Source organism: Strigops habroptila, chromosome 8, assembly GCF_004027225.2.
Source record: "Strigops habroptila isolate Jane chromosome 8, bStrHab1.2.pri, whole genome shotgun sequence".
Taxonomy (NCBI): domain Eukaryota; kingdom Metazoa; phylum Chordata; class Aves; order Psittaciformes; family Psittacidae; genus Strigops; species Strigops habroptila.
This window is the reverse complement of record NC_044284.2, coordinates 14196293-14224257: the sequence shown is the minus strand read 5'-3', so window position 1 is coordinate 14224257 and position 27965 is coordinate 14196293. Positions and strand designations below refer to the sequence as shown.

The 27965-nt window shown below is 38.0% G+C and overlaps 1 protein-coding gene and 1 long non-coding RNA gene across 2 annotated transcripts in view; one reads left to right on the top strand and one right to left on the bottom strand.

Annotated features, from left to right (window-relative positions):
• The window catches only part of LOC115611971, a 63139-nt gene that overhangs the window by 10864 nt on the left and 24310 nt on the right, over positions 1-27965 (bottom strand). Inside the window, exons 4-9 of the long non-coding RNA XR_003992806.1 lie at positions 23457-23626; positions 22041-22167; positions 17821-17951; positions 14870-14975; positions 5360-5440; positions 3786-3928 (exon numbers count right to left, since the gene is read on the bottom strand). This is a non-coding gene — a long non-coding RNA (uncharacterized LOC115611971). The remainder of the gene's footprint in view (positions 1-3785; positions 3929-5359; positions 5441-14869; positions 14976-17820; positions 17952-22040; positions 22168-23456; positions 23627-27965) is intronic.
• The window catches only part of NR5A2 (nuclear receptor subfamily 5 group A member 2), a 95375-nt gene that overhangs the window by 53764 nt on the left and 13646 nt on the right, over positions 1-27965 (top strand). The window contains exons 6-7 of the mRNA XM_030495715.1: positions 403-522; positions 11355-11502. Coding sequence (XP_030351575.1) covers positions 403-522; positions 11355-11502 — 268 coding nt within the window. The remainder of the gene's footprint in view (positions 1-402; positions 523-11354; positions 11503-27965) is intronic.

Sequence of the window (27965 nt, the reverse complement as noted above, 5' to 3'; positions counted from 1 at the left end):
TTGAACCTGCAGATACCTTACTATTTCCAGAAGCTGATGTTCCAGGATAGGGATTATGGGAAATTCCACATTGGCATTATTCCTGTTCTTGTTTTGGGTAAAATAATATCCCATTTTCATAAGCATCGCATAAATATACTGTTATTACTATTACTTTGCATAACAGTGCTGTAGTTCTGCTTTCCTAGAATGTAATCAGCAGTAAATATTCTTTATATTTTATGGATAAGGGTTTCAAGCAGTGCCCTATTTATTCAGCTGAGAATAGCAATTCTGTGAATGAATCATTTTTGATAGCATTTCTGTTCTCATGATGTTAACCAGATGAAGGACTGACTCCCATAGCATAATGTAAGACTTAATCTCTGAGTGATGCCACCAACATTCATGTTTGCTTTACAGGTTGATGACCAAATGAAGTTGCTTCAGAACTGCTGGAGTGAACTCTTAATTCTAGATCACATTTACCGGCAAGTGGTACATGGGAAAGAAGGCTCCATCCTTCTGGTTACCGGGCAACAAGTGAGTATGTGGTCTCAGAGAAGTATTGATGGCTTTTCAGTAATCATTTTCAAAATAGCAGGAGTTTAACTAGGTCAGAAGCACTCCTGTGTTCTCAGAGATCCTCCACAAATAATGTAGATAAAATGACTTGTGCACTCTGTTCCTAGTCTGCTGATTACAGTTAAACTTATAAAAGCAGATATAATCATAAGCACTTTGCTTCTCAAATATACTTGTATATCTCAGTGATTGAAAAATAGCAGATGAGAAGTGTTTCTCAAGAAGTTGTATTTCCTTGGGGCTAAAATGGTTTCTGACAGCAACAAGAACACTCCCAAACCTGATGTTTTAGGTCTAAGCAATTATCACTTATTTTCTGTTCACAATTGTGGTTTACTCAAAAGAAACAGTACGTATTTCAGAAACTTAGAGAACCTGCAACTACTACCTCAGAAATATCTTGCTTTTAGAGAAATATGCACATGTATGAGAAACTGGGCAGCTGAGACATCTAATCCCAGGAAAATTATTCAGTCCATAGGGTATAGATGCAGGTGTTGCCTCAGGAGCTGTCAGGGTATGCAGCCTGCAGTTTCTGTACAGCTTTCCAAGGGTTAATTTTCTTCAGGTGTCAGATGCATAGATATCTCAAAATGCAAGAGCAATAATGTGAAAAATTCTAGGAAAACTGTGAGAAACCCCAAAGGAAACAGAGAGTTTTGTCTCCTTCATACTTTCCAAAGCACAAAGAACAGGTTCAAAGTGAAAACACACGATGGCCCATGGGTACTTAAGTAGCTGCAAACTGAACTGCCTCAATTTATACAGACATGGGAAGGATCTCCTTTTTCTAAGATGTATCATTTGTGTCTGCATGATGTGGAATCTGCTTACAGCTTTAGTTACAATTTTAAAACTGAAGCTGTTTCTTAACACTAAGAACAAGTGTTCACAAGAATCAGAAGCAGAAACAACTGTTTGCATTTATGATTAAAAGGTGTACAGTAGAGAGGAGAAATTATTGACTTGTCCAAGAAAAGGAGTGAGAAAATTTAAATTCTGACTATAGGACTTATTCCTGCACCTTTGTAGTAAGTCACTAACCTATCTGAGATAAAGTTGTACTGCCTAATTATATGAGGAAAAACTAGTGCATTACTCTTCATCTATATTTGTGCTATTTAGAAAATGCCTGATTCCCCTTCCATTTCATCATCTCCAAAACATGGACAATTGTCCTGGCAATTATTTTATTTACCACACAGGGTGCTTGCTTATTCCTTTGTTTCTAAAGCTATAAGTATATTAACAGTTTTGTGTTCCTGAGAGAACTGCTAAATTAGTGTTATGTGATCATCATTTGTTATGTGATTAGCTAGTTTTTCAAGGTACTGAGTGCCTAAGGCCCACTGAAATCATTAGAGACATCTAAATACCCTTAAAATCTAGCCATTGTCCCCGTTTTTCCACAGTAACAATTCTTACCTCATTAGCCACTTTTATCTTTTGTTGCAAAAAAAAACCCCCAGCTGTACATGATCGTGCATGATCTCAAGGCAAAGCAGAGCATTTCGTCACTGTTGAACAACAGGTAGCAGGATGCTTATTAAATGTACTGCTTGCAAATCATCAGCTAGTTTTGGAAGCTGTATATTTCCAGGCAGAATTAAAGTCTCAAACTACATTAAACCTCGCTAAATTGGACTGATTGCATCCATTTTTGCCCCAGGTTTGTCATATCCTCCCTTCAATCCAGTTTCACTTTCCTGTGCCATTTCCATACATCTGCATTTCCCTTGAGCCATTGGCTTATGAGATTTACCCAGTGTCAATCCACTGTTCCCACTTTGATGAGGAAAAAGTGCAGTCAGCAACAAAGTAGTAAGCATTGGCCCTTGCACTGAAAAAAAGGACTATTTTATTTTGTTATTTATTTGGTTGGAGTTTCATAAATGAAGCTCTTTTGTGTGTATGTGTTTCAAGAAAGCACTTTTTTTCAGATCATTACAATTCCTCAGCAATTCCTCAGAAACAAGTTCTTCCCTATGCTGCAGACTTCGTTTTCTGCACTAAGTACTGCCCCTCAGCAGTAGCAATTACCATTTCAAAAGGAAATAAAGTAGCACAAATGCATTTTACAACTCTCCAAATTTCATAATAGAAAACAGCTAAGGAGTGATTTGCAATGTGGTGGTTAATTGTAAGTCATTGCCAATATGCTCTCCACATGCCAAGATTTGTAGGCTTGCCACGTGGCATGTAATTTTAACATCCCATTTCTAATTATAGAACTTTAATTCCTCTAACTTGAGCACTTTCCTTTTGTGTCTTCTACACCCGCAACACAAGCTTCCAAGCTTCCAAGCCAGCTTCCAAGATCCAGCACACACAGGATACAGACTAAAGCTCTGTACAGAATATCATTGTTCATGCAGCAGTCAACACACAACACATGAATTGTAGCCTTGGCTGCCCAGACACAAGCTGCTCATTTTGTTCATGCCTACATTGTTGCCAAATCTTCCCTCTGCTGAGTTTAGTCAAAGCCTTTCAGATTAAAAAGGCTGTTCAAAACCGTGCTTAAGTTTCAGATTTTTTTGAGATTGTTGAAACTACTGATTTAAAGTCATCACAAATATACATCTTTCCACCTGGATTTGTATTCTGAAGCATAGCACCAAAGAAGAGCATGAGAGATAACCAAGATCTTGACAGTATTGTGTTTTGAAGCAAATAAAAAATTAATTTCAATTTAGATCAGAACTTTGTGGCTTGAACCTCTCCCCTAGATGAGATACTTTGTAGATCTTTCTGCTGTACCTTATTGAAAGGTGGTGATGTGTGGCCTGGGGAATTTTCTGTGGCAGTGTAATCTATGTTAGAATTACCCACTTCAAAGAAGGCTTCCAGTATCCCAATGTAGGTGTATTTGGAGAATCTCTTGTCGGAACAGACTTGAAAGTTCAAGGAAACCTTGCCACTGAAAAGATTCTCAAGAGGCAGCTGAACTTTCAAACTGGGGGCTACAGATGACTGTATCACAAAGAAAGATCACCCCTGCAGAAGAATCACTGTTTACAAAAAGTTATGAGTATTAGTCAAAGGAGTGTCTCTGAAGGACAAGAGAAAGGAGCTGGAAAACAAAAGATAAGGAAACAGGGAGTTTTGTTCATCCTAAGAAATTACTAAAAAAACATACGCTATTCATAGGCATAGAAGGAAAATGGGTAGCTAATGGAAAGACATTTTGGCATTTGGGGTCCAAATCTAGAAGTCCTTACACAGGGAGAGGACTCGATTCAAGGTGGATACAAACGAGGTCAAGCAATCATCATTCTGCTGTCAAGCAGCTGTCTCATACGCAGGTTTGGAGCAGTTGTCTTGTACCCAGGTTTGCACAGTTCATCACTCTGGTGGTTTCTGTCTGAAGGAAAAGAAAACAAAGTCATGCTAAGTTGTCGAAAGTGCCTCACGCCTTATGAAGATGTTATGCTAGCTGCTTTTTGGGGCTGAACCTGATGTTCTCAGTTAAACTAGGTAAAACATATCAAAATCAAAATTTATTAATCATGAAGTGCCCAATTCAGGTTTGTCCAAATAGTAAAAACATTTTGAGCCTTCCAAGTGTGGACACACCTGTGAACAAACATATCCCAATTTACATTTGCTTTGCTATTTTGCCACAAAAAACATCATAGCATTATGGTTTTAAGTCTTAAATTCCCATTCCAGTAAAAAGTCATGGAGAGTGCCCCCAACATGAATCCTTGCACACCAGAACTGTTCTGTTTCCCACATGCTAACTCTGTTGTGTTCATAGGAAACACATTTCTTTTATATTCTGTACACATTGCTCCCATAAGAGAACAAAAGCTATTTGCCTGGGGTCTGGTACCATTTCTTCAAGGCTGTGAGTCCTCCAAACAAGTGAACTAATTTCTCCATATAAATTCATGTCGAGTCCCGCATTTGATTTTAAGCTTGCTCACATAAGGGACAAGTTGTTCAGAGACCAAACTCAAAGCAGAAAGCACTACATCAGCCTGTCCCAACCACCTATTGGAGTAGTGATACTGATGGGATTCAAGATGAACACATCCAGTCTTCCACTGATAGGAAAGGATTTAAAATAGTAAAGTAGAAATCTGTATAAGAGGGTAATAAGGGAACATAAACCCGCATGGTCAAAAGCTCCTGAAGAAACAGTCTGAGTTAGCACAGCCTTTGTGATGTTATCTAAACATTCACAAAAAAATCTCTAATAATGGTCTATCTTCCAATAAAGTTTATGGATATTCAAAATCAGCAGTGATTCCATACCATCTCATTTCTATATTAAAAAAAAGTGCATTGCACTTTAGTATAGAAATGTATTCTAGGTTACCATGTACTCTAGGTCAGTTATGTTCTGCAAATTACTTTAATGTCTTCATAATAATAATTTGGAGAACCCAATAGGCACCATTACTAGAGTGGAAGACTTGAGGGTATTGAGTAAAATAGCTATCTGCATGAAACTTAACAATACTTTTATCAATATGGGTTTTATAACATAAATATATCACTATAAATGAATCTATATCTGATCAACTACAGGGCATCTAATTTTTCCAGTCTTGATGTACTAATTTTTCTGAAACTAAGTTAGACAAAGTAAATGCAGTGCTTTGGAGTGTTACTATTTGCATATTATACCTAATTAGCAAACACAATAACATCATCCTAGGGGAAAGGTCCATTGGCAACTTAATTCATTATCTTCTATTAATGTGTATCATGTTAAAATGACAAGCATCTTATGCTGTATAAGTCATCACGATTTTAATTAATATATCCAAAACTTATATAAGCATACCTGGCGGTTTTGTCTGTGCTGAGTCTTCTTCAATTTTTGTATATAGGCATTTCTTCAAAGTGTTTTTTCCATGTTCTTTTACTTAGAGACATAACACAAATACTGTTTTAAATGTTTTTAATGGAAGTATTAATATATGAAAAGCTCAAAATGAGTTTAATAACCACCATAGTTGCCACTGAAATATATATTTCAGGAAACAGTGGAAAAGTAAATATGCTTGTGATAGTAAATTAACTTTTTTGATATATAGTGTGCTGAATGTATCCTTCTGAGAGAAAGGCTCATTCACCCACATAACCATACACTAGAGGCAACTCACAGGATCTCACCAGGGTCAGGACTTCAAAATCCAGGGCAGGCCATTGTGGACCACTCTACAGGCTTTCAGTGCAATTAGTAACTGAGGAGGGAGCAGTGGGGGTGCAGCTGGCCAGGGTTGCGTGCAGCAGAGCAGGGAGGAGCAGGATGGTCCCTTTGCTGCACCTAGGCATGCACTGCCTTCTTCATGTTCGTGCCCTAAACACACAGTGATCTAATTTACTAAATTAAATATTAAATCAATCTTTCACTAACTTGAACTACCTTAGTCTGCTAGAATATTTGTTCATTGTACAGGTACTGTATACAGCCACAGCAGGAGCTTTATTCCTCACTTGCACAATTCCTGTACTGGCTGAAAGGAACGGCATTCAGTGATAGCCAGTACCTCCTAACAGACATCAACAAGTAAAATCACTCTAATCCTATATTCTGGAGATTGTTTCAGGCTTGTTGAAGTATTGAAAAGGGACGGGACAGTTCCACACAAAGCTTCCACATGCCGTATGACCCCACTGTCATATCCTAGAAATCAAACACAATTTAATTTAGAAGAAGAAAGGAACCTGATTCCAAGATTAAAAGTTAGGCTCTGTTTTGTGGGCAGAGAGAGGAGTTAATACCAGAGGCGACCACCTGACTCCACCAGAGTTTCCATCTGAGCCCAGTGAAACCAGGGATTTGGCTTCAAGAATCATTCATTACCATGACAAATCATTTGCAAAGCAAAAAAGCACAAGTGCTCACTGCATTTCTGGCCTTCAGCCTCAGCATTTATTTAGCCCAGGGTATAGTTTCATGTTGTAAAAAAGGTTTGTCTTTTGTTCCACCTTGAACAACATCTCACTGTGTTAAATGAAACCTTCATGTGAGAAAAAACCTGCAGAATTAGTCACTTCCATCTCTCCTACCTCTCTATCAGTTGCGAAATTCTTTGATGTCTGAATATCTAAATGCTGCTGAACTCCAAGTACTTTACTATGATATATTGTTTTAAAGTAGTATTTTCATAAAAATTCAGCACTGCCCTAACTTGCTTTCACTGACATTAAAGGGATTTGGACTTTTAAGTCACTCTCAACTGTATCAATAAAAGGATTTAGAAAAAATACACAGCATTGCCATGTCTTTCTGCAGTCCCATTTAAGTTATGACCCTTTTACTAATACTACTATCTTCTTTATTTCTTTTCTCTGCTGATAGCGCCTCTGTACTGCCCTGCCCTCTCGCAGAGCCTGCAGCCTCATCCACCCAGCCTGTACCTCTGCAACGCAGCAAGCAGGGAAGGCCAGCAGCAAACTAGGTGGCAACTATTAAGAGGTAGCCTTGAGAAACACTGAGGAGAGAGGCATGACATGAATGCTGCTTTTCCAATGTGTATTTTTCTACTTGGGATTCCCAGCTGGAAGTTCCCTCCTAGAGTTAAACACCAACCAAATCCTTCCTCTCCAAACCAAGCCAAATGTCCCCCTCTTTCTGCCCGATACTCATGATCAGAAGATATCTACAAGATGTGATTCATTTACCTGGAGAAACTTGGTGTTTCTTACTTTCTCTTTCAGAAAGATACCCAATTGCCATGCTATAGCCTTATTTATTTATTTATTTATTTGACCCTGGATTTCTCATACCTGAGTGGTCCCAGCCACTGGCCTGCTGAAGAAATCCTGCCTTAGGCATTTTTGCTGCCTTAGGTAGAGGAAAGCCACACAGCCCATAAATCTAAGAATTGCTGTATCATGAGCTGGGGACACAGTTGTTGACCTTTTTCATGACTTGGGTAGTCCTGGCCATGCCTAGAGGCATTTAGTTTGGCACCTAAAGGCTATTAGAAGGTGGAGTTGTGAGGACTTGAAGCACCAAATTAGGTGGCAGCAGAGCAGAGGTTTTGAATACCTAATTTTAGATTTAGGGACTTCAGCTAGCAGATAGTATACTACAGCACAGGCTGCAGTATAGCCTATATAGCAATGTCTGTACTAATCTTAAACATGCCAGTTTAAGCACAAAAATGGCGAGAACAGGCAGCAGTGTAAATTATTCAGTGCTGTTCTGTCTGCATTGCTTTGGTACCAAGCTAATCCAATTAAGCCTCTATCATTACTTCTTCATCATTACTATATTCATCATGCGATATAGCACTGTGTACTGGTACACGAGGAATTCACACTTCCATTTGTCTGTGCATCCGTAACTTTATGCCTGTCATTTTACTTCCAAATTAGGTTATGTGGAAGCTTCACCAAAGCTTCTGATTTCAAAATGCCAGTCAACATACCATCTTCAACATCAGAAACAACTGTGAAATGTAATACTATTAATTGGAAAGGAAGACTAATTTATTTCAGTTGTGGATTTGATTTTACCAAATGAAATTAATGGTACAATATAAAGTAAATGTCAAGACTTCAGTGTGCAATTAAGCATTTTGCTCAAGATTCAGATTGTTTTAATCTTTGTCCTTTAAAAGTATTTTTAGTCATGAATTGGAGGGTAAAATAATTAATACACCTTTTAGTATCAGTTTTTGCATAGAGAACCAAGCAAGCAGGAGAGCATACTCTTTAATGTGACCACTTTTTCAGAATATACATTAACTGAGGCTTTTTCATGCACAGTTGATTTAGTATAAACTGATTGACACCTTTGGGGGTCATCTTTCCACTGACTTATAAATTTGCTCACTCTAGAAAAAAGCCTTCTGCACACCCAGTATTCTCTAGTTAAAGCTGAAAATTCAACTCATCATATTTACACAATAAAAAAAAAAAATCCATTCTGCGTCGGTTTTAATTGCAAATCCTACTCAAGGGACCAATTCTCCTGCTTAGGAGGCAGCCCTGTGCCTTCTCCTAGAGAACCAACTGCAGTCAATTATGGTAATGAAATGTCAATAAATATAAAAATTTAATACAGGCTGCTCTTGGTGAGTGGCAGATGAGGACTTGCCTCACAGACAAATTTGCTGGTGCTGCAAATATTAAATGCACCTGAAAGAGTAGCAGGTTGCCTGAGAGCTCTCCAGTAGAGGGATGGTGGGAGATCCAGGCATCTACTGGGTTTTACCATTATGGCATAATCACTGCACTAAAGCCACTGATATTCCTGACATCCAGACATCTTAACTTCTTATTATGAAGTGAGTAGCATATTTCCCCCACAAAATGGAATCTCAGTGAGGGATTTTGAGATTTCCCACCCTGCCCTGAACAATTACAAAAGGGAAATTAAGTTGTGAAAGCTGATATTTTTATGTGACCAGTTTCTCAACATGAATTAGTTGAATCAGTCACTATATTAAACTGCTCTTTGAATAAAAAGTATTTGAGGTATGTTACTTTACTTTTTCTTATTACTTAAATAAGTGTATATATATACACATATATATAAAGAAATATGTATAAGTATATAGACGGAAAGAGAGAGAAATAACAGGTGAACTAGAAAGTAGTTTATGAAAGATGGTTTGCGGGGATTTCGAAAGACCAGATCCTAGTTTTGTCACAGATTTCTTTGGCCCTGAGTAAGCGATTTAATGTCACTACTTCAGTTTTCCCAGGTGTAAGAGAGAGCAATAAAACCTACCTCACAGGACACTTAAGCATAATCCATTGACTTAATTGAAACATAAGCACAATCTTAAATACTTTGCAGAGCTGGTGCAGTATTATTCTTAACATCCATACAAAAAGTGTAACTTCAGTTTTCTTATGCAGTTGTCTTAGCTCAATGTCTTGGGAGCACTAAGATTACATATAAATAAAATATCTTATTAAAAGTCAGTAACCTATTGATTATATTAAGGTCATCACTAGGAGAAGTTATATTTAGTTCCCTTTAGTTATCTCCCTGTCTTTTCTGGCTGGAATTTTGTCAGGTTTAGTGTCTTTCAGGTTTGGGGTTTTTTCTTGCTTTACTGCTGTTTATACTTCTGCAAAATCAATTCAATAGTTTTAAAATCAAAAAGCATATTTCTAAATACATGTTTCTTATCAGTTTTTTATAAAAATAAATTTTAAGGGATCAGTGCCTAGAAAAACAAAATTTTACAGTATTGGTCTGTTTCCTCTGGTCATTCTTTATTAACTACCTTATTATAGGAGAGCTTAAAGATGGGATTATAGCACTGATACTTTTAAACAAGTCATTAACCCCAAGAGTGCACTTGCCATTGTGCTTAGTCTTCGTTTAAAGCCAGACTTCACTTGCATGTGCTTACACGGAGTCTGGTTAGCAATTTCCGTGTTGTTATGGAGGCTCCTAAAAGAGAAAGGTGTTGGTAATATTAGAGCAGCCAGGCAAGAAAAGGCATTTTGAAAATGTGTCAGTAACCAACTTAGGTCTCAGCCAGTTGGCCAGGGGTGGTTCATCACAGAAGCAAGCAACACACCTGGCCCTTTCCTTGGGAGAGTGGCACTTGTAGGGTAGCACTCTGGTGAAAAGAGGGCTAACTGAAGGTATTTCAGCTGAAGCAGTTGCTCAGATCACTGCTCCACACTGCAGTCACTGTCCTGGAGCTGCCCGGTCTCACATCCACCAGCCCTGTCTCTGAGCCAGCTCACCCCAGCCTCTGCCCTTCACCTTCACGTCACAGCATCCCCCTATGCTGCTGTACTCAAGCACCTCACTGGTCACCCTCCCATGACAAAGCACGCACATCTTCAGAGTGGCAGAGGCTGGTACTGCCATCTGCATGAAAACATCCCTTAATGGAATAGCATTAGCCAGAAAAGCTTCAGCAGTGGGGAGGCTGCCCGAGATCCAAGGCTTCCTGGGGATGTGTCAGCGACGACAGGCTTTAAGCAGGCTTTGCTTGGAAATATTAACTTTTTCAATGCAGTGTATTAATTCTAGCTTTCTTTTGGATATCTATGTACAAGTATCACTTCGGAAAGCTCATAGACAGGTCAGCCTACCCCTGAAAACAAATGAGCCCATGACATGGGCAGCAGACCCCCAGAACAGTCCTGATTTTTTCGATGCCTCAGAGAAAGCAGTTCCATGTGCTGCGGTTGCTGCTCGGGACAAGGCAAGTGCAGCTGGCCTGTGTCATGCACCTGCCTGCTCCTCCTCTGCTAGCAGGGGAGGACGCGCCAGAACAAGCCCATTGGAATCAACTCCAACGAATACCAGGATTTTGTGTAGCTAAGGAGAACAGAAACCACCCACACAATGCCTCTGTTTCCTGTGGGAATACACCGACATTTCTGGGCTTGAATAGATGTTTCTGGCCAAGTTATGGACACTGGACCGTTTCTCATGAATACCGTTATGTCCCTCTGGACTAATACACCCAGTGTAGGCACAAAGCTCACTTCATCAGTGTTTCTTTGCAAGATCATACGATTACAATGAGAACAAGAGACACCAAATAAATAAAACAAGCAGATATGGGGACAGCTACCTGTGATATAAAGCTTTTAAAATAAGCTAATACAGAGAAACCAGCATTGACAGTGATGTGACATACCATTAAGATATATGGTTTAATAATATTTTCAGTATATGCCACTGTGCTAAAATCAGTTTATATATAAAATCATCTTAATAACATCGTTATACTGAGAATGATTCTTTTATTCAGGAGTATCCTGGTTGTATGTGATTGCTCAAAATATCCTAAAGTGGTTCTGTGGGTGTGACAACCAGACAGAAATACAATTCTCTTTTACAGGTGGATTATTCCATAATAGCATCCCAAGCTGGAGCAACCCTCAACAATCTTATGAGCCATGCACAAGAACTAGTAGCAAAGCTTCGTTCCCTGCAGTTTGATCTACGAGAATTTGTATGTCTCAAATTCCTGGTGCTGTTTAGTTTAGGTAGGTACACTCTACTCTTCATACTTGAAAGTGTTACTATTTTTTTCTAAAACATTTGCAATATTTTTCTTTTCTTGCCTTTTTTTTTTTTTAATGAAAAACACAATTTTGAAATATATTTCATGAGCTTCACAGTAATCTGAGGATTATTTTTTAATTATCACTTGCAGGAAAATTATGTATAAAGATTAAAAGTAGGTTTCTATGGAAATTACTCCTAAAACCTAGAGAATTTCATAGAGTATTACAAGCTTTCTGTATTTCTGTATGTGATTTCTGAATATGCCAGAACAAGAATAAAATTCTATTAGAAATTCTAGAGAACAGGAGAAAATACAGATTGCCATGGTTTACTATGATACTTAATATAGTTACGTAAAGCAGATGGAGTGGGGATATGGTTGAAATACCCCTCTTTTTCAGCAGCATCTGTGGTAAGTATAAACAATCTTCTTTGCATATGATGGCTGTCACATCATAACCCATAAATCAGGAATGTATCTCATAGGTTTTTAAAAGTGAAAGGAACTCTAAAAGTGAAAACTAATGATAATAGCTTTATGACAGATCTAGCTAGGAAATAACCTTTAAAGGGAAGATTGTCTTGTACTAGTGGAGAGGACAGAATGGGAGATACCTATGCAAGACAAATTAGTTAAACCAGTGCCCTCCAATGAGTCAGTCAAGAAAAATCACCGGTGCCAGGAACAAAAAAGGGCTTAGGGAGATGGATTCCTATTGACTTCATAGGAACAGATTTTTCTGCTTGTCCTCTGTTTCAGGTTTGCACTTTGTTGACTTAAAACTCGTCTAAATAAACTTTGGCCGAGTGAATTTTTATTTACTGGCAGACAGTTGAAAGGAGAGACTTAAAAACATAAATAAGGTCAGATCCAGTCTGATCTCCTCCAGAGCCAAAACTCCTGTTGTGGAGGAGCCAAAATACTCAAAAGGTATTTTGTCTACAGAGAGTGATCAGTTGAGCCAAGCACAACAATGAAAGAAACATCAGCAATGCTGACATTTAGTAATGTTTTTCTTTCATTTTTCAGGTTTTAAAAAAATCTTCAGCAAAGGAATAAAATTCTGTAAATTAATAACTGTAATACAATTGCAATTAGACTCAAGGGAACAGTTTTGGTTACACTGTAACACATCAGTTGCTTTCTTAAATATGTCCCTCCATGTGGTGTTTATAGAATTTGAACCTGCTTTGGTTTTGCTTTCTTTATATACAGGAAGCATAAAAGATCAATACTTCAGAGGTATAGAACACAGAACATGTAGGGAAAAAAAAGAATTGTTTTTAAAAACAGAACAATGCTAACAGAATTGACTGTTATGAAGTATGTACATTCTGAATCCTAGGAAGAGATGATGGATTTCTCTGGTAGCTATTAACATTTTGTATTCAGGGCTTCATTGCTTTCTGTCTCTAGATTCAGAGAAGGAAAAGCAAGCCATCTGCTGCAGAAAATATGTTTTATGAATTAATCTGATGAATAACAAGAATTCAGATTTCCTAATTCCTAATAAGTAGGTTTTTCAGTCATTAGACAGTGGCACAGAAATATTTAAAGAGCCTGCAGCTTTCCTCTGACAAAATATTTAGAGAATTCATCCCCGTTCAGTGATATTTTAAATTAGCTGAATAAGTGAAGTGCATTTGGAAAATTCTCAGTTTTAGGTGGCCTTTCTGTTTGATGGCTTTCATCGTCTCTTCTAGTACTTTGCAGTGATTTAGGAATTGTTCTTACACCTGTAGATCTTCCAATTCTGTCAGGTAGTGTGCTCTGCTTCTGAAGCAGTTGGGCAGGAACACCTTGCAAGCATGTACCCAGCCAGGTTATCCAGTTTTTCTCTCATTTATGCTACTATAAGAAGAGCTAATTCTGCTGCTAATAGGAGCCTTGTATTTACATCCCTTGCATATAAAAGTTGAGGTAACTAAGAAAGCTTCAACACCTTTGAAACCAATTAGTTCACTATTTAGAGCTAGATGTTATTCTGCAAAGAGTAAAATGTAAAGATGTTACCACTTATTCCACAGGACTGAGGCAAATATTTAATAAGGATGATGACAAAACTGAAATGAAAAACACAGATACCCTTTCCAGCTAAAAGTACTTAAGTTTGCATCCAAAAGTATGAATGAATTATCAGGCTGAAGTTAATAAGATGCCTCACATCCTAAAAATGAGTCAGGTTTTTGAAGACATTGAAGCACAAAACAACACTGGCAGGCACTCAGTAGGGCTGTCAAAACTAGCTAAGCATCAAATTCTACATAAATAACTCGGTGCAATTATTGTACCTAAGTATTTAGGTGTATTTGACACATATCTAGATCTCTTAAGCATCTCAAAAGAAAACTGGTCTTAATGCCAAAAATATATTACTTAATCAAAATATTTCAAAAAACTCATCTGGCTCTAGCTGGAAATCTGGCCCTGTAATGTTTAATGGAATAAAAAGCACTTTGATACATACCGGCCTTTTGACATATCTAAGGATGTTCACGCCAGTATTAACCAAACCAATAAAAACTTATGCTATTTTTCTTCAGTATAGTGCTTGATTGAAAAATAAATGTCTAATATAAAGCCTCTCACAGGCAACACGAAGTCAATAATCTGCAGAATTAATTTCATAAGAAGAAGCTGTTTGTTTTTTATAACTGTACAGATACAAGGCTGCCTTGTAAAGCTGTTTGTTATTCATGGCTGTACCATATTGTCTGTCTCTTCACAAGATGGCAATCTCCTTCAGGGCAAAGAACTTTGCCTCTGCCTTTTTTCCTGACATTTCAGAAGTGATTATCACAGTAAACTAACAGTGAAATAGTGTTCGAAACCCGAAACACAATAATTTTTCAAAACAGAATGAAATCATAAGTTTTGCTCACTAGATTTTAAATGAGAGAGGTAATTTTTTGTTACCTACTTGTCAGAGGTACCAAAGGGTTTAAACAGGAAAATGCTTTTGATTGATGGTAGCATTAAAGCAGATGCTGTTGAAGCTTAGACAGATGCATATTTTTTGTAGTCTTTGCAGCTAGCAGTGAACAGCTCTTCATGCAGTCAAACTGCATATACCCACCCACCGCAGTGAGTGATATGCCCAGGTACAGGAGCTTTCTCAAGTGGGCAATCTAGTCTATCTAGTCTGTCTAATACTGCCAAGTATATAATGGTACAGGTGACCCAGCAGTTATTCAGTAAGCCAGAATAGTTTGGTAACTAGTTTCTTAACTGTGACATCTTTAGTTTAGTTCTATATAGTATTAGTATATGTAGCATTATGTAACTTTTAAATTCCCTCCACCGGATATAAAAAGCAAATGTCTTTACAGCTAGGTAGTTCTTACCTCTCTGTATATAAGCCGCCTTTACTGTCCATGGATCTTCATACTCCAGTGATTGTCTGTCTATCAGCGGTTCCTCATGCCATCCTTCAGTCCAGTCACTGCCAAACTTTGGAAAGGAGCAAGTCCATCACACCTATTGCTCTCAGCAGACAACTATTTCAGCTGAATCGGTCCTTCAGCATTTGTGCTCCCACAGGTTAAGAAGCCAGAGAACAAATCAGCGCTTACAACCAGCACGATCATCATGAGCACACTGGAGATTACCATCTTGTGCGTGGTTCAGACTCAGCTGTATTTTAGATTAACAAGAGCCTTGACTCATAAGGCCATTAAAGCACTATCAGAGACCCTTTCCTTCACAGCTTCATTACACCATCAGTGGTCAGTCAGTTACTCTGTCAGGACATAGAAAGTTTGGCATAATTTAAATTCTATCACATTACTCTGATCTACTTAGACGATCTACTGCATTAGTCCACCAGGGTTCCCTTAAAGAATCACAATATTTCCATAAGTCAGTCCTCTGTGGCAAGGGAATTCCCTTGCTGCCTACCTCCTCACTACACATAAGCAAACATATGTTGCTTTTCTCTATTCCTGCAGACCAGAACAGCATTACACCGCTGAACCAGCATAATTGACACCTGAGATCACAGTAAATCAAACAGAAACAGATCTGGTGATCAAAATTGCCCTTCACAGTTTTTGGTTGTGTAGCCTGGTATAACTGCTAAGCCATTTTCTAAATCGCTTCTTCCCCTACTTGACCTCTGATGGACATGTCTGAATTCTGTACCAATATCTGTCTTTGCTGCAAATGGTACACTAGATGCTGATTAAATGTTTTATTTGAAGATGAGCTGGACTGCTGAAGCTGAAGCATTTTATTGGAAAGGAGCAATCCATCTACCATCATGATTTATTTGAAAGAAGTCTTCTGTTTAGGTGGCCTAGAAGTAGCAATTTCTGTTATCAATCTCCATTTCAATTATCTTGAGCTATTATCTTGCTTTGAAGTGAATCAAGACACCAGTTCTGACAGCAGTTATCCTTGCTTACCTTTCTTTGACCTACATCATATTTGCAAACTCCAAAACATGAGTTTTCACATGTAGAAGTGTTCTCTCCTTAATTCTAACTAAAGGAATGAATCATAGAATCATCATAGAATGGTTTGTGTTTTAAGGGACCTTAAAGATCATCTACTTTCCACCCCTCTGCCATGGGCAGGAACACCTTCCACTAGACCAGGTTGCTCAAAGCCCCATCCAGCCTGGCCTGAATGAAGGTAATCAGCATGCCAAAACACAATTTAACTCAGGTATATCAGCCATTCTTTCCCCCACAATCTGAAGATATATGAATAAAAAAATCAGTAGCTCAAGAGATATGTAAACCTGGATTTTCTTGACTACTTAGTTGCATTTGGCAGGTTTCTTTCAAGCAAAAAGAACCAAAACAGAGCCATGGCAATTCAACAACTGTAATAACACAGTCGATGGAAAGTTAGTGGCCAGGCATATGTTGCAAAACTGTGAAAGAATAAAGAAAACTTTGACAGATTGGAGTGTTAAACCTATTTTTAACGCTGCTTTATGAACTCATGTTCAAAATATGGAAAGAGCACATCTGAGAAAGATGCTGGTCACGTAGCTGTATAACTGCTCATCAAATTTACCACTAAAGGAAAATAAACTTATCTGGCTTTCCCAAAGCTAGCCAAATTGAGAATAATGCAATTTCTTTAACCTAATCCCAGAGTAATAATACACCTAATTTTTCTATAGCATATAACCGGTAAAGTCCACAGAACCCATTATCAGAAAGTAGTTTTAAAAATAAATATAAATTGTTTCTTTGTCTTAATAAATGCTGGTTTGAATCAAGAAACACTGCAGACAGAAAAAGCAAATGTGTCAGTTTATCACCCTTTTTGAATTTTCACTACTAAATTTGACATTAGTTTGGAAACTCCTTTCTTAGCCATAAATCAGAATTAGAAATTGAAAACAAAACAAAACAAAAACAATCAGCAAAATCAAACTCCCCCAAAATGTGCTGTTAAATTGTCTAATTCTGGGGCTGAAATGGATTGGCATGCTCCACTGGGCTGAAATCTTGGCCTCACTAGAGACAAAGAGAATTCTAGACTGTTTTTACTGGAGCCAAAATTTGTCTCACTGTTTCTTTTATTTGCTTCCTATCACAGAATAAAGTTCAGATCAATTTTTCAGCAATTAAATGTGCTAAATGACTACATTTAAATGACGCTTGAAGAACCAAATGAGTACCTTACACAGGATATTTTCTATCATCTTCTGATGCAACAGATCTCTTCATTTTACCATCCGGTAGCTTTACAGACTGGTCACTTAACCTGAAATCAGCTACTGTTTTCTCTTTATCAAAACTTCCCATTTGTCCTGCTAGTTTTTATTATCTGAACTCAGCAAGGCTGATTTGTCAGATCTCCCATCAGAGCAGTTTGTAAAGTGAAATGCCAATACGAAGAAAGTTAGACATCATTTGACCCATGTCCAGGCACTTGTCTGCCTCTGGAGCTAAATGCTAGACGAGGCAGCAGCTGACTGGTACCGCTCCCTTATCATTGTCAGGACATAGATAAATGTACTTCATTTAAGAAATGAAGGCTTTACCAATGTACAAATAATTGCAGAGCCACTATTGATCTCACATCTCACTTAACATAAGACAAGAGGGTTCTGTAGAAATGGTAAACATTTAATCGCTCTGGATGGCAAACAATGGGCTCTTGCTTAAGCAACAAGAAATAAAAAAGCAACTCAGTTTTCAAAACACAGCCGTACTTAAGGGTTCAGCAGAAATCCATCTAGATCTGCAACATTCCATTCCAATTTCTGTTGAATAAGAGGAATATTAACAAATTGATCTTTCCTTGCATTTAGGATTCGTAAAGTGTCAGAGCTTACCATTCACAGGACTAGAAGGAGTTTCCCTTTATCAAACACACCCCCAAAGAGTAGCTGCACAAAGCCTGCCTGTGCTCTGTTTCACCTGGTTCCAGTAACTCACGTCAATGCAGTTATGCAACATTTTGGAGCTGAAGGGAAAAAAAAAATTAGCTATTGTACTTTCTAATGTATTTCCTATAACATCATTGGTCTATTACATTTACAGACTAGCCAGAATTTCTGCCTCAGTGAGCTTGCAATCTAAATACACAGAAAAGATAAGAAAAGCAGCAGCAAATGATGATGAAACATTGGGCTGTACACATCTTCAGTTTTTGCTGAGGGTTCAATTTGGGGCATTGTATATTCGGATAGGAAAATAAGTATATACGCGTCAATGGGAAGTAATATAACAAAGAATCTTGATTAAGTTTTTGTAGTACTTATGATGCTGAAGGGCACACAAACAAAAAGAAGGAAATAAAGGAATTAGTGAGGCAGGAGGTTTTATCAGACCAAAAGAAAAACAGAACAAGACTGGAAAATCAAAAAAGAGCCAATGCATGCAGGATTATAGATGCCTAAGTGCAGTACAGACATAAAGGCATAACATAGCAAATTTTGGCATGTAGATCTCTATTGCAGCCTTCCTAATAATGACGTTATACTTTCAACAAATACAGATCTGTCTTTTGCACTCTCTGTTTTAATAAGACAGACTGCACTAGCTTTTCAAAGCACAGTCCATGAAATGTGGAAGCTTACTAAGAACAAAAATTAGCCAAAAATCTTCTTCTTCCTCCACTATTCTGATATTTTAGTATCAGAACAAAACTAATTAAACTAGCAGGTGACTGGCTCAAAATGCAAAAATTCATTCTTCAATACAGCATATTATCCAGCTCTGGCACTCCTTGCTCCAAGATGTAGACGATGCTGAAAGTTTCTGTGGTTACAAAAGTCACCTGGAGAACTTAACAGAAGGAAAATCCATTGAAAGTTATAAAATACAAAAAAATGCTGCTTCTGGCTATTGCTAATTTCCAGCTGCTGGACCCCAAGTGACTGCTCCTGGAACATATCTTCTTCTTACACTGTTCCCTAGGGCATCTGCTCCTGGTCACTGTCAAAGGTAGGACAGTGGTCTAGATGACCCAGAGTGCCAGCACAGCATTTCTCATGCTCTCATTGGGTAGGTACAGGCCATTTGTAGGTTTCAGGGATGCTATTCTCCTTCCTGTAAAGTGGGCCTAGTGGTTATTTGGCAGGATACCAAGGAGCTTATAGACAACACTACTTTGTCTTCACAAAGCACCTTCAGTCCCAGGAGCTGAAGTAGGTGTTGTGAATTTGAAGTAAAAATTATCACATGGCAGTCTTCCTTGGCAAGCCAATGCAAGCCAGTCACGGAGCACTTATCCAGTGATGGACTTGTCATGAAAAATGTGTTCACTGCTTACTCGCAGTGACAAACAGTACTTAGGGTGCATGCAGTCTTCTTCAAAAGTGGTCACTCTGTCTGTTTTTACTTTTTGCAGTTTTTAAATATATAACTACTTTTACATATTCTTTTATATATATGCTATTTATAATTCATATATATATGTGGGCTGTTATTATAAGGTGGTTTCGTTAAATCAGTTTTCTTATATTCATCCATTCTGTTACCCAAGTGTACTTGTAAGATTGTGTACATGGTCAACACCAGTGAGTAGTCAAGGGGTTCTATTCAGCCAGGGCTTTCAGGCTTCCCCACATTACTTTTGAATTTAGAAAAATACTTACTGCATGCTTGCCAAATCCAGTCTCATATCTCAACACTAATGTCTAACTACAGCAAGCATTGGAGTATAATACTGGCAAAGAAACATTTCCTAAACTTTATGTAATCATTTGGAATTCAGGAAGGATTGATTAGTATTCAGGAGATGTGACTGCTCAGTATTTATACCATAGAGACTTGGCAGAAGCAAATAATGGTACATAAAGCTGATGCTTGTCTTAATTAAATGCAGTATAATAGGTGTTAGGGATTTTTTTTCTTAGTGAAGAGAGCAGTTTAGCAATGACCAGATATAACTCATTCTGAAGTTTGGAGTTTAAAACTAATCAATATATATTTATAACAAGGGAGGGACTGAATACAATTTATTATTAGCTGACAGCTGACTAATAGATAAAGCCAAGATTTATTTAAGTATGTTTTTCCACATACTGATTTCTAACAAAATATTTGCCCCCCTGGATTCTTGATTATTTTTTGCTGTACTAGCAATATTTCAAATAGACTTTTTGAAATGAACATCTGATCTGCAGATAGGCTGGGAATAAAATCAGAGAAGGCAGAATGAGACCCCTAGCTGGGATGATCCTTTCGCTGTGACAAACTTATTAAAAGTAACATTTCCAAGTTCCCTAATGGCAAGTGATATTTTAAAATGCTCCTTTAAAGTATACAATCTATATATGTGATGATGTTGACTGGTGTTGACTAGCAGACAATACAAAGATGACAAGCACTATTCCAGCACACCTACAGCCCTGGGCTTGTCTGAAATTTCACAGCAAAAAGTTTTGAGAGGGAATATGAAAGAAGGTGGCTAAATAGATCTGACATATTAAACACAAGCAGCAGAGCAGAGAAAGCAGGAAAGTACTTTGTTGGGAAAGGGGGTGAGAGTGGGAAATGGAGATGGCATTGCAGGCAAGCCAGAGGTAGGGGATGACCTTGTGATGCTGAATGATTGATGATAGAAGACTTTGAAAATGAACACAGTTTATATCTGATGTACGTAGGAAAAAGAGAAGATGCAAAAAGATAGGGAAACAACGAGCTCAGAAGGGTATCTTGGCAGCACCATTTACCAAGGCAAAAGGAAGAAACGCTGTGTAATTGAGAAGTAATATGATGAGGCAACATGGTATTTGCTAAAAGTTTAATCTAGTAAACAATGGCTCCTGTGCACATCTCATGAAAGTCATTGAGAATACATGTGCAGGATTAGCTATTTAATATTAGTTTGGGATTAATTATATTGGACATAGACAAATTTAAAGGTGAAGATCACTGTCTTTTTGGAAGACCTCACCTCTGGATATGAGGGAGGCTCTGTTTCTTGGAATCTGAGATCAAGATGAGCACTTCTTTAAATTAGCAGGATACAGCTAGGTCAAAAATTATAGACTTGATGTACAACTGCTGGATGATATCTATGGCTTGCATTGAGCAGAAGGCTGAAGGAGGAAATGATGATGATTATATGGGTCCTTTCTTGTACCCAAATCAGTGAGAGTAAATTTCATTGGAAAGTTTAGCATAACTCTCCTAATTTCACAGTTTTCACAAATGTTTCTCCATTTGCCAAGTTTGCATTTGATAACTTTTAATGTGAGCAGTTGTCAGCAATTTATATAGTCCCTTGCTGCTGCATGTCCCACATTGCCTTGGAAACTAGGGATAAATCTCTTATTAAAGATGAGGGCCAGGAGAATAGTTAAATAGCCACTCTGCTCCTGGAACATTTAACTCTTCTCTGGCTCTCAAGCAAAGCAGCCAGGCTACTCCACTCTGCCACTAGAAGAGCTAATCCACTTTTCTACTGTAGTCCTCTGGGAAAGCAAAGCAAATGAATATGGACAAAACCTCATTTCAGAATCATCTCATGAGGGATGCTCTTCTTTCATGGAGCCAGCATTGCCCAACAGAGAAATCAACGCTCTTGTCTCTAATTCTGCTTCTGACTCCATTACTAACTATAGAGCTTTGAAGTCTCTTAAATGATATCTCAACGACCCTATCTGGTAAATGAAAACAATAGTTATCTGTCTTTGTAAATAGTGGTGAAATCCAGAGTATTAAAGATACTACAACCAAATTGAGTTGTTTGAAATATCTACTGATAACATAAAGACCATTGTTAAAAAGAATCTGATTTAAAATATCTTAAATAGATTTTGAAAAAATTTGATCCTTTCCTTTATAAATTACTCAACTTCAAAGTAGTCCCTTGGTATATTTTCATATAAGGTCTAATAATTTGCAAAAGATTTTAAAATTCATTTTTGAGACACTATTTTTAGAAGTGAATTTTAGCACATGTAACAAAGTAGATTTTCACCCTATTCTTCAATTTCTCCGCTTTTTCTGATTTATTTCTAGAGAAATGAAAGCAGGCATATTCCCTTCCCCTTATCTCAAAACCCACAGCAAAGCCAAACAATTAAAAATCAGTCCTTACATTTCTTATAGATGCTAAATGATGAGGTATGGAGTGACGACCTTGATAAACAACCCTGTTCTCCTGAGAACACTTTTCAGTGAGCTGACAAGTTTTTGTCCAGACTTCCACTCAGGTTCCACACATCCTGCAGGCAGTATGAAAGAAAATAGGACAGTGTCTATCTTACAGGTATCCATCTGCATGAAATCTCCAATCAATTATTTCTGTGGAAAAAACAAACAAACAAACAAACAATCCCCCCCACATAATATAAAAAGAATAAAATACAAATGCTTTTAACATCTAAATCTTTAATCATTCATCTCAGCCCTGGGTGTAGGAGTCATGAATGATAAAGTTCTTGCAGGAATTCCAGAGGCAGTCATCTGTTTCACGGCTGATTGGGTTTTTTGCATAAACTACACTAAATTATAGGGGAAATTTAATAATCACTGTTGATTTGTCCTGATTTTATTTCATAAAATGCAATGAATATTGCAAATTCATCTCTAATGTAACTGTTGAGTACAATGGTATTATTCAAGGCACGGATTTGATCCAATCTGATCATTACTGGTTACGTTTTCTGCTTGTCTGACAGCTGCGAGCCATGGAGGAAAAAAAAGCTTCCCCATCTTCAGCAAGTACTTCTTCTTTTCATGTTGTTTTTTTCTAAAACGCATATTTTACAAGGTTTCGAAATAACAATAGGATTAGATGCTTGAGAGAAAATTAGGTCATATATTTGTTAGATACAAATCTCACAAGTAATTAGAAACATGGGTATCAAACAATATTTGTATTCTGTACTGCTGCCTTTGTGTGGAGACAGTGGGGATTTCAGAATAACCCAATCAGTGTGCTCTGCACTTTTCCCCTCTCTAATGTGTTTATAGAGTGCTAGTATGTAAGGCTTTTAAACAGCTCCTGTAGCAGAGAAAAATTACCTGAAAATAACCCACATTTATATGTGTCTCTACTTTTGGAATACTTTTACAACTTCTATCTCGTTTTTAATATACACTTTAGACATTTAAGGTGCAAGTTTGAATGTATTATATATCTAACAGAGGAAGCCTGTGATTATACAGAATTTTTTTACCTGCTATTGGCAGAAATGTTTAACATCAGTGGCTACTCCTGTTACGAAAGTTTCCCAGCATAACATGGGAATAAATGGCTATATATTAAGATATAGATACATGAATTAATATCCTTAATCTTGGAGCCAGTAAGGCCACCCTATGATCTTAATTTGAACGTCTGTTGAAAAGCTTCAGTGCATGAAGAACATGCGAAAGGAATATAATGGCTAAATCCACTTTGTAGTTGTAACAGACAACTTATTAAATACATTTTAAGCCAGAATGTACAGAGTAAAAACTGCACTTCGTGTATTTCTACTTAAAAAAACCACATTGCAGAGACTCTTACGTGAAAGTTTTTATATGCATGACTGCTGGCCATTTATTGAAGACACACTGTAGACTAGGCCAAATTCCCCTCCTTCTCTTCTCACTTTGCTGCTTATGCAAGATTGGACACTGGAGGAGAAACAAAAGCGATGTCTGTCTCTGAGGGAGTTAAAATAGGGAGATGAAATCCTGTAAAGAAACAATGACAAGAAATAGCAGGAGAATTAAACAGGAGGCCAGGGAGAAAGACAGGATCTGCAAGAGTGATGGGAAAATGAGTGGCAGAGAAGAGGATATGTGGGCAGGCAGAGCAGGAGCCAGGAGTGGTAAATGAAAACAAGGGATAGCAGTGTTATGGATCAGAGGAACAGAGAGACACTGGAGGGCTTGAGATAGGAAAGGAGTCAAGAAAACAGGGGGAAAAGGCCAGGAAGGAAAGAGAAACCATGGAACTGTGATCAAAGCCAAGCCAGAGGTGGAGAGGGAGGAAATAGAAGCAAACAGGAAAGAAACAATGAAGGAAAATTCAGAAAAAAACTTTATGGCCCAGCCTTGAACACAGCTGTGGTCGTGAATTGGGAGGCAGAAGGGGACTGTGCAGAAACACTCTTTCCCAAGCTCATGGCTTGGATTGTGTCCCTATGACTTCTGCTGGCAGGAAAGGGGAGGGAAGTGAAAACTGCAACTCCTTAGGCTCTGTGTTGCTCTGGTCCTGTGCAGAGCCATCAAGCATGGGACAAACTGATAAGTACCAAAACAGTCCATATGGCTGGCAAAAGTTTAATATGCACATGGCCATCCTTCTAAGGATATTTTAAGAGTTCTTCTTTATAAGATTATTCAAAGATTAATAAGGAAACTCCTACATTTAAAATCATCTCCAGTATTGGGAGTGATTGATGTGTATTCTAAACATATTGCACCACACCTCTGCTTGCCAGGAGAAGGAAAGTTTCATCTCCAGAAAGATTTCAACATTTCAACAAGAATGGGGAATGACACTACAACAGCATCTTTCCTCTCTTCCAACAATAAAAATTGTAATAGAGATCAGTGAACTGCTCAAGACATGACAGACGATGCTATCCAGTCTTTCACCAGGGGAAACCCCACAGCCTAGCAGAACAAATGATGCAGACTGTTCTCTTCTTTAGAGAATGGAGTCACCAACAAGGTTGTAAAGGACAGTTATCAGACTCGCATCCCCTGAAGAAGTTATGGAAAACAATATTGCGCAATGAAAACATTCTTTCAGAGAGGAACACTGCTAAGAGGTTACTGTGGGAGTGGTGTCATCTAGACCACACGCTGTTCTCCAGCTAGCCAGCTTTTACCTGCATTTCTTCCTCCCTTTCCTTTTTGAGACAGGGAAGAAAGACCCTTACAATTAATTAAAGCCACAGATAAAACTACCAGAGATGAGCCAGGGAGTAAAGAGGGAATAAAGCAATTAGAACATTCCTGCTAAAAATTCACTAGACATACTGTAAAATTCAGAGATCGTTGTGCCTCTCAAAAATGCAGCAGAGAGAAACAGATACTTAAAAGAGCTTTCAATTACTTACGTGCCTTTGGCTCCCTTTCAGGATGCCGTGGAACTGGAAACAGCCATGGTAAATGTATTTTCTCTGCATTTGCCTTTCTTGACAAAACAGCTCCAATATTTTGATCTCAAGAATAATCAGCTCTTTTGCATTTCCTTTTCAACTAACTGCAGACTTTTGCAAGTTAAAAATTAATGACAACTTCTCTTCCTCTTTCTTTCTTTTTTTTTTTTTTTTTTTAAACAAAAACCTTCTGTGCTCTTTTCTGGAAAAGAAAAAATATTCTTTTTCCTACAACCTTTAAGCACTAGTCTAAATAGCACCCCAACCACTCTTTCTCCCTCCTTCTACAGTAACACACAAAACGAATTCCACCACAACAAAACAACCTGGCTCGTGGAAACCATTATTTCGAAGATGAAACATTGTGTTGTGTCCTTTACCACTATTACAGGCAGGCAGTCTGTTAGAACATATTGGGCGATTATAGGCTAGTCTTTTCAGAGAAAGCCATGGGTTTCAAGTTAGCAGTAACCATCTATCAATTCTTGAGATTATGCCATGATTTACTGTAACAGCATCATGTATTCTCTGATTTTCTGCCTCCTGTGAAACATTGTGCTTTCCTTTTCTATTGATGTATCAACTATAATAGTTACAAGCAGCCACAGAAAAATCAATAGCAAACTTTCATTACTGCGCACATAAAGAGTACCCTGCTGTGAGAGCACCTCGCTGTTAAATAGTCACCAGCACTAAGGTACACTATAAATGTCTGTTATTTTGGTCTAAATGAAGAATGTCTGAATTTGAAACAACAAATATGTAGGATTTTTGACACCACTGGATTCTATGTCAAGTTTTTCCAGCATGTGATTTTTTTTCCAGGTGTCAGGTTTGATTTGTATTTTCTGTACTGGGATCTGTGTGGTTTTTTTTAAACCTGAAGCTGACCCAGGAAATAAATATCAAAATAAATCAAGTATTGCTGGGCTGTGCTTAACTATAGGCTCTCATTAGGCTTGGTTGGACAGAAGTGGTAAGAATTTTGTTAATCTTTATTGAACTAGTCTATATCTTACTAGTCGAAGTAAAGTGATTAAGGTGAACAGACCGATAATCTCTGTGTGCAAAGAATAGAGGTTAAAGACGTACTACAGTTTTACTGCAGACTCAGAGGTGCTCCTAGAACGGTGCACTAGGAGAAGCACTGAGTTGCTTTCCAACACAGTTTGGAAAAAATAGTGTATTTTTTCATTTAAATATACTTTTTTGCTTCTGGGAACACATTAACTTCCAGTTAGTTAATATAAACGAAGAAAGGCAAGAACAACAGCTCATTTATAGCTATAAATGCATTGTTTATTGCTGAATACCTTAGATTTGAAAGCCTGTGAATTTCCATGAAACTAAAGCACAAGGATGCCCATGTGTAATTATATGAATTGTATCCTGCCAATGCATATCCCACTGTTTGCTGCTGCAGCAAGGTTACAGGAAAGCCCTGTTTCTTGGCCTGGGCATAACTTTCAGGAAAATTAACCTTTAAAGTAAGAAATCCAAATTTTTTTTACAATTTTCAGAGTACTAATGCATATAACTTTTACCATAAAATGAAAAATAGAAAAGAAATCCCATTCCAAATCGCAATTCACAGTCCTGTCTGTAAAAAAAAAATACATATAGGTGGAGAAACACCCCTATAAACAAATATCTTTGAAGATTACAGTGAGATCTAGCTAGAGCCAGCCTTAATCCAGTGAGTGTTGATTTAGGTGGAGGCAGAGCCAGAATTAAAAATCCTTCCAGATTTTCAGCAATAAAGGTAAAATCCACAGTCTAATTCAATAAAGAAAGCATTTAGGGACTTGGCAGAGCATTGCTGGGACCCTGAGATTATATATGTCACTGGTACAGCAAGCCTGGCCAGGGCAGGAAAAGTGGAAACCTCAGTTTGCAGGAGGCTGAGCTCCCTTGTGTTCCTAAGCCCCTCTGTGGACCATTGCAGGAGACACTGTGCACTGCCAGAGGCGTGCTCACTTCCGTCCTCTGGCTTGTGGCATCAGGGGATCAAACTACCCCTGCCCCTGTGCAGGGAACATGAGTTTTTTGACATTGTGTTAGGGACAGCTCCAGCCAGAGGCTAATGGGGACTTGAAGACCCTTTATTCATGCACCTCATGTTAAACCTACTACTACGGTGTCTATGGAAACATCCATATCTGACCAAACATTTGAGCCTGAGCTGAGCAGTGAGCACAGATCTGAAGTTTACCAGACTTATTTCTGCTCTTTCTTACTGAGCAAGTGAAATGTTACAAATGTGCTGGGGCACTACCTTATCTGAGAGCATCCTGTCCTTTCCGATCAGGGTTTCTTATCAAAAAATCAGAGGCAGCTGAGAAATAAAACTCTCTTCTAAGAGAGTTTTCATTCATTCATATTTGAAATGCATGTGTTAAGAATATTTTCTTTATTCCGCGCTTCTCTACCTTGTTTAACTGATGAGTAACGATGTTGACAAAGGGACTTTCAGGTGGGCTTTTCTTTAGCTTTCATATTTGTATGTTTAAAAGTGTAAGCAATGAGGACAAAGATCACTGGTATACACATGAGTTATTTGGGAAAAGAGTCCAAACTCTGACACACATCTGGGTGCCTGTCCAGCGTTTCCTGCGTGCCAGCCCTGACACTTGCAAAGTGCCAGTGTAGTTGGAGATGTCCCCATTTTCTGTCACTCTCATTTGCCAAACCACTTCCACAACTAAGCACAGACATATGTCTCAGTAAAAAATTAAATTTGCAACTTCCACTCACATCAATAGGCAATGTCAGAAACAGTATGTTTTGAAATACCACAGCAGAAAATTACTTCGTTGTGTTTACTGTCCGTGAAAACATGACTGAAAGTACAGGAGAACAAAGTATTTCTTTTCACCCCCACCTAGCAGGAGGCCCAGCAGCGGGGGCCAGCCAGAGGGATA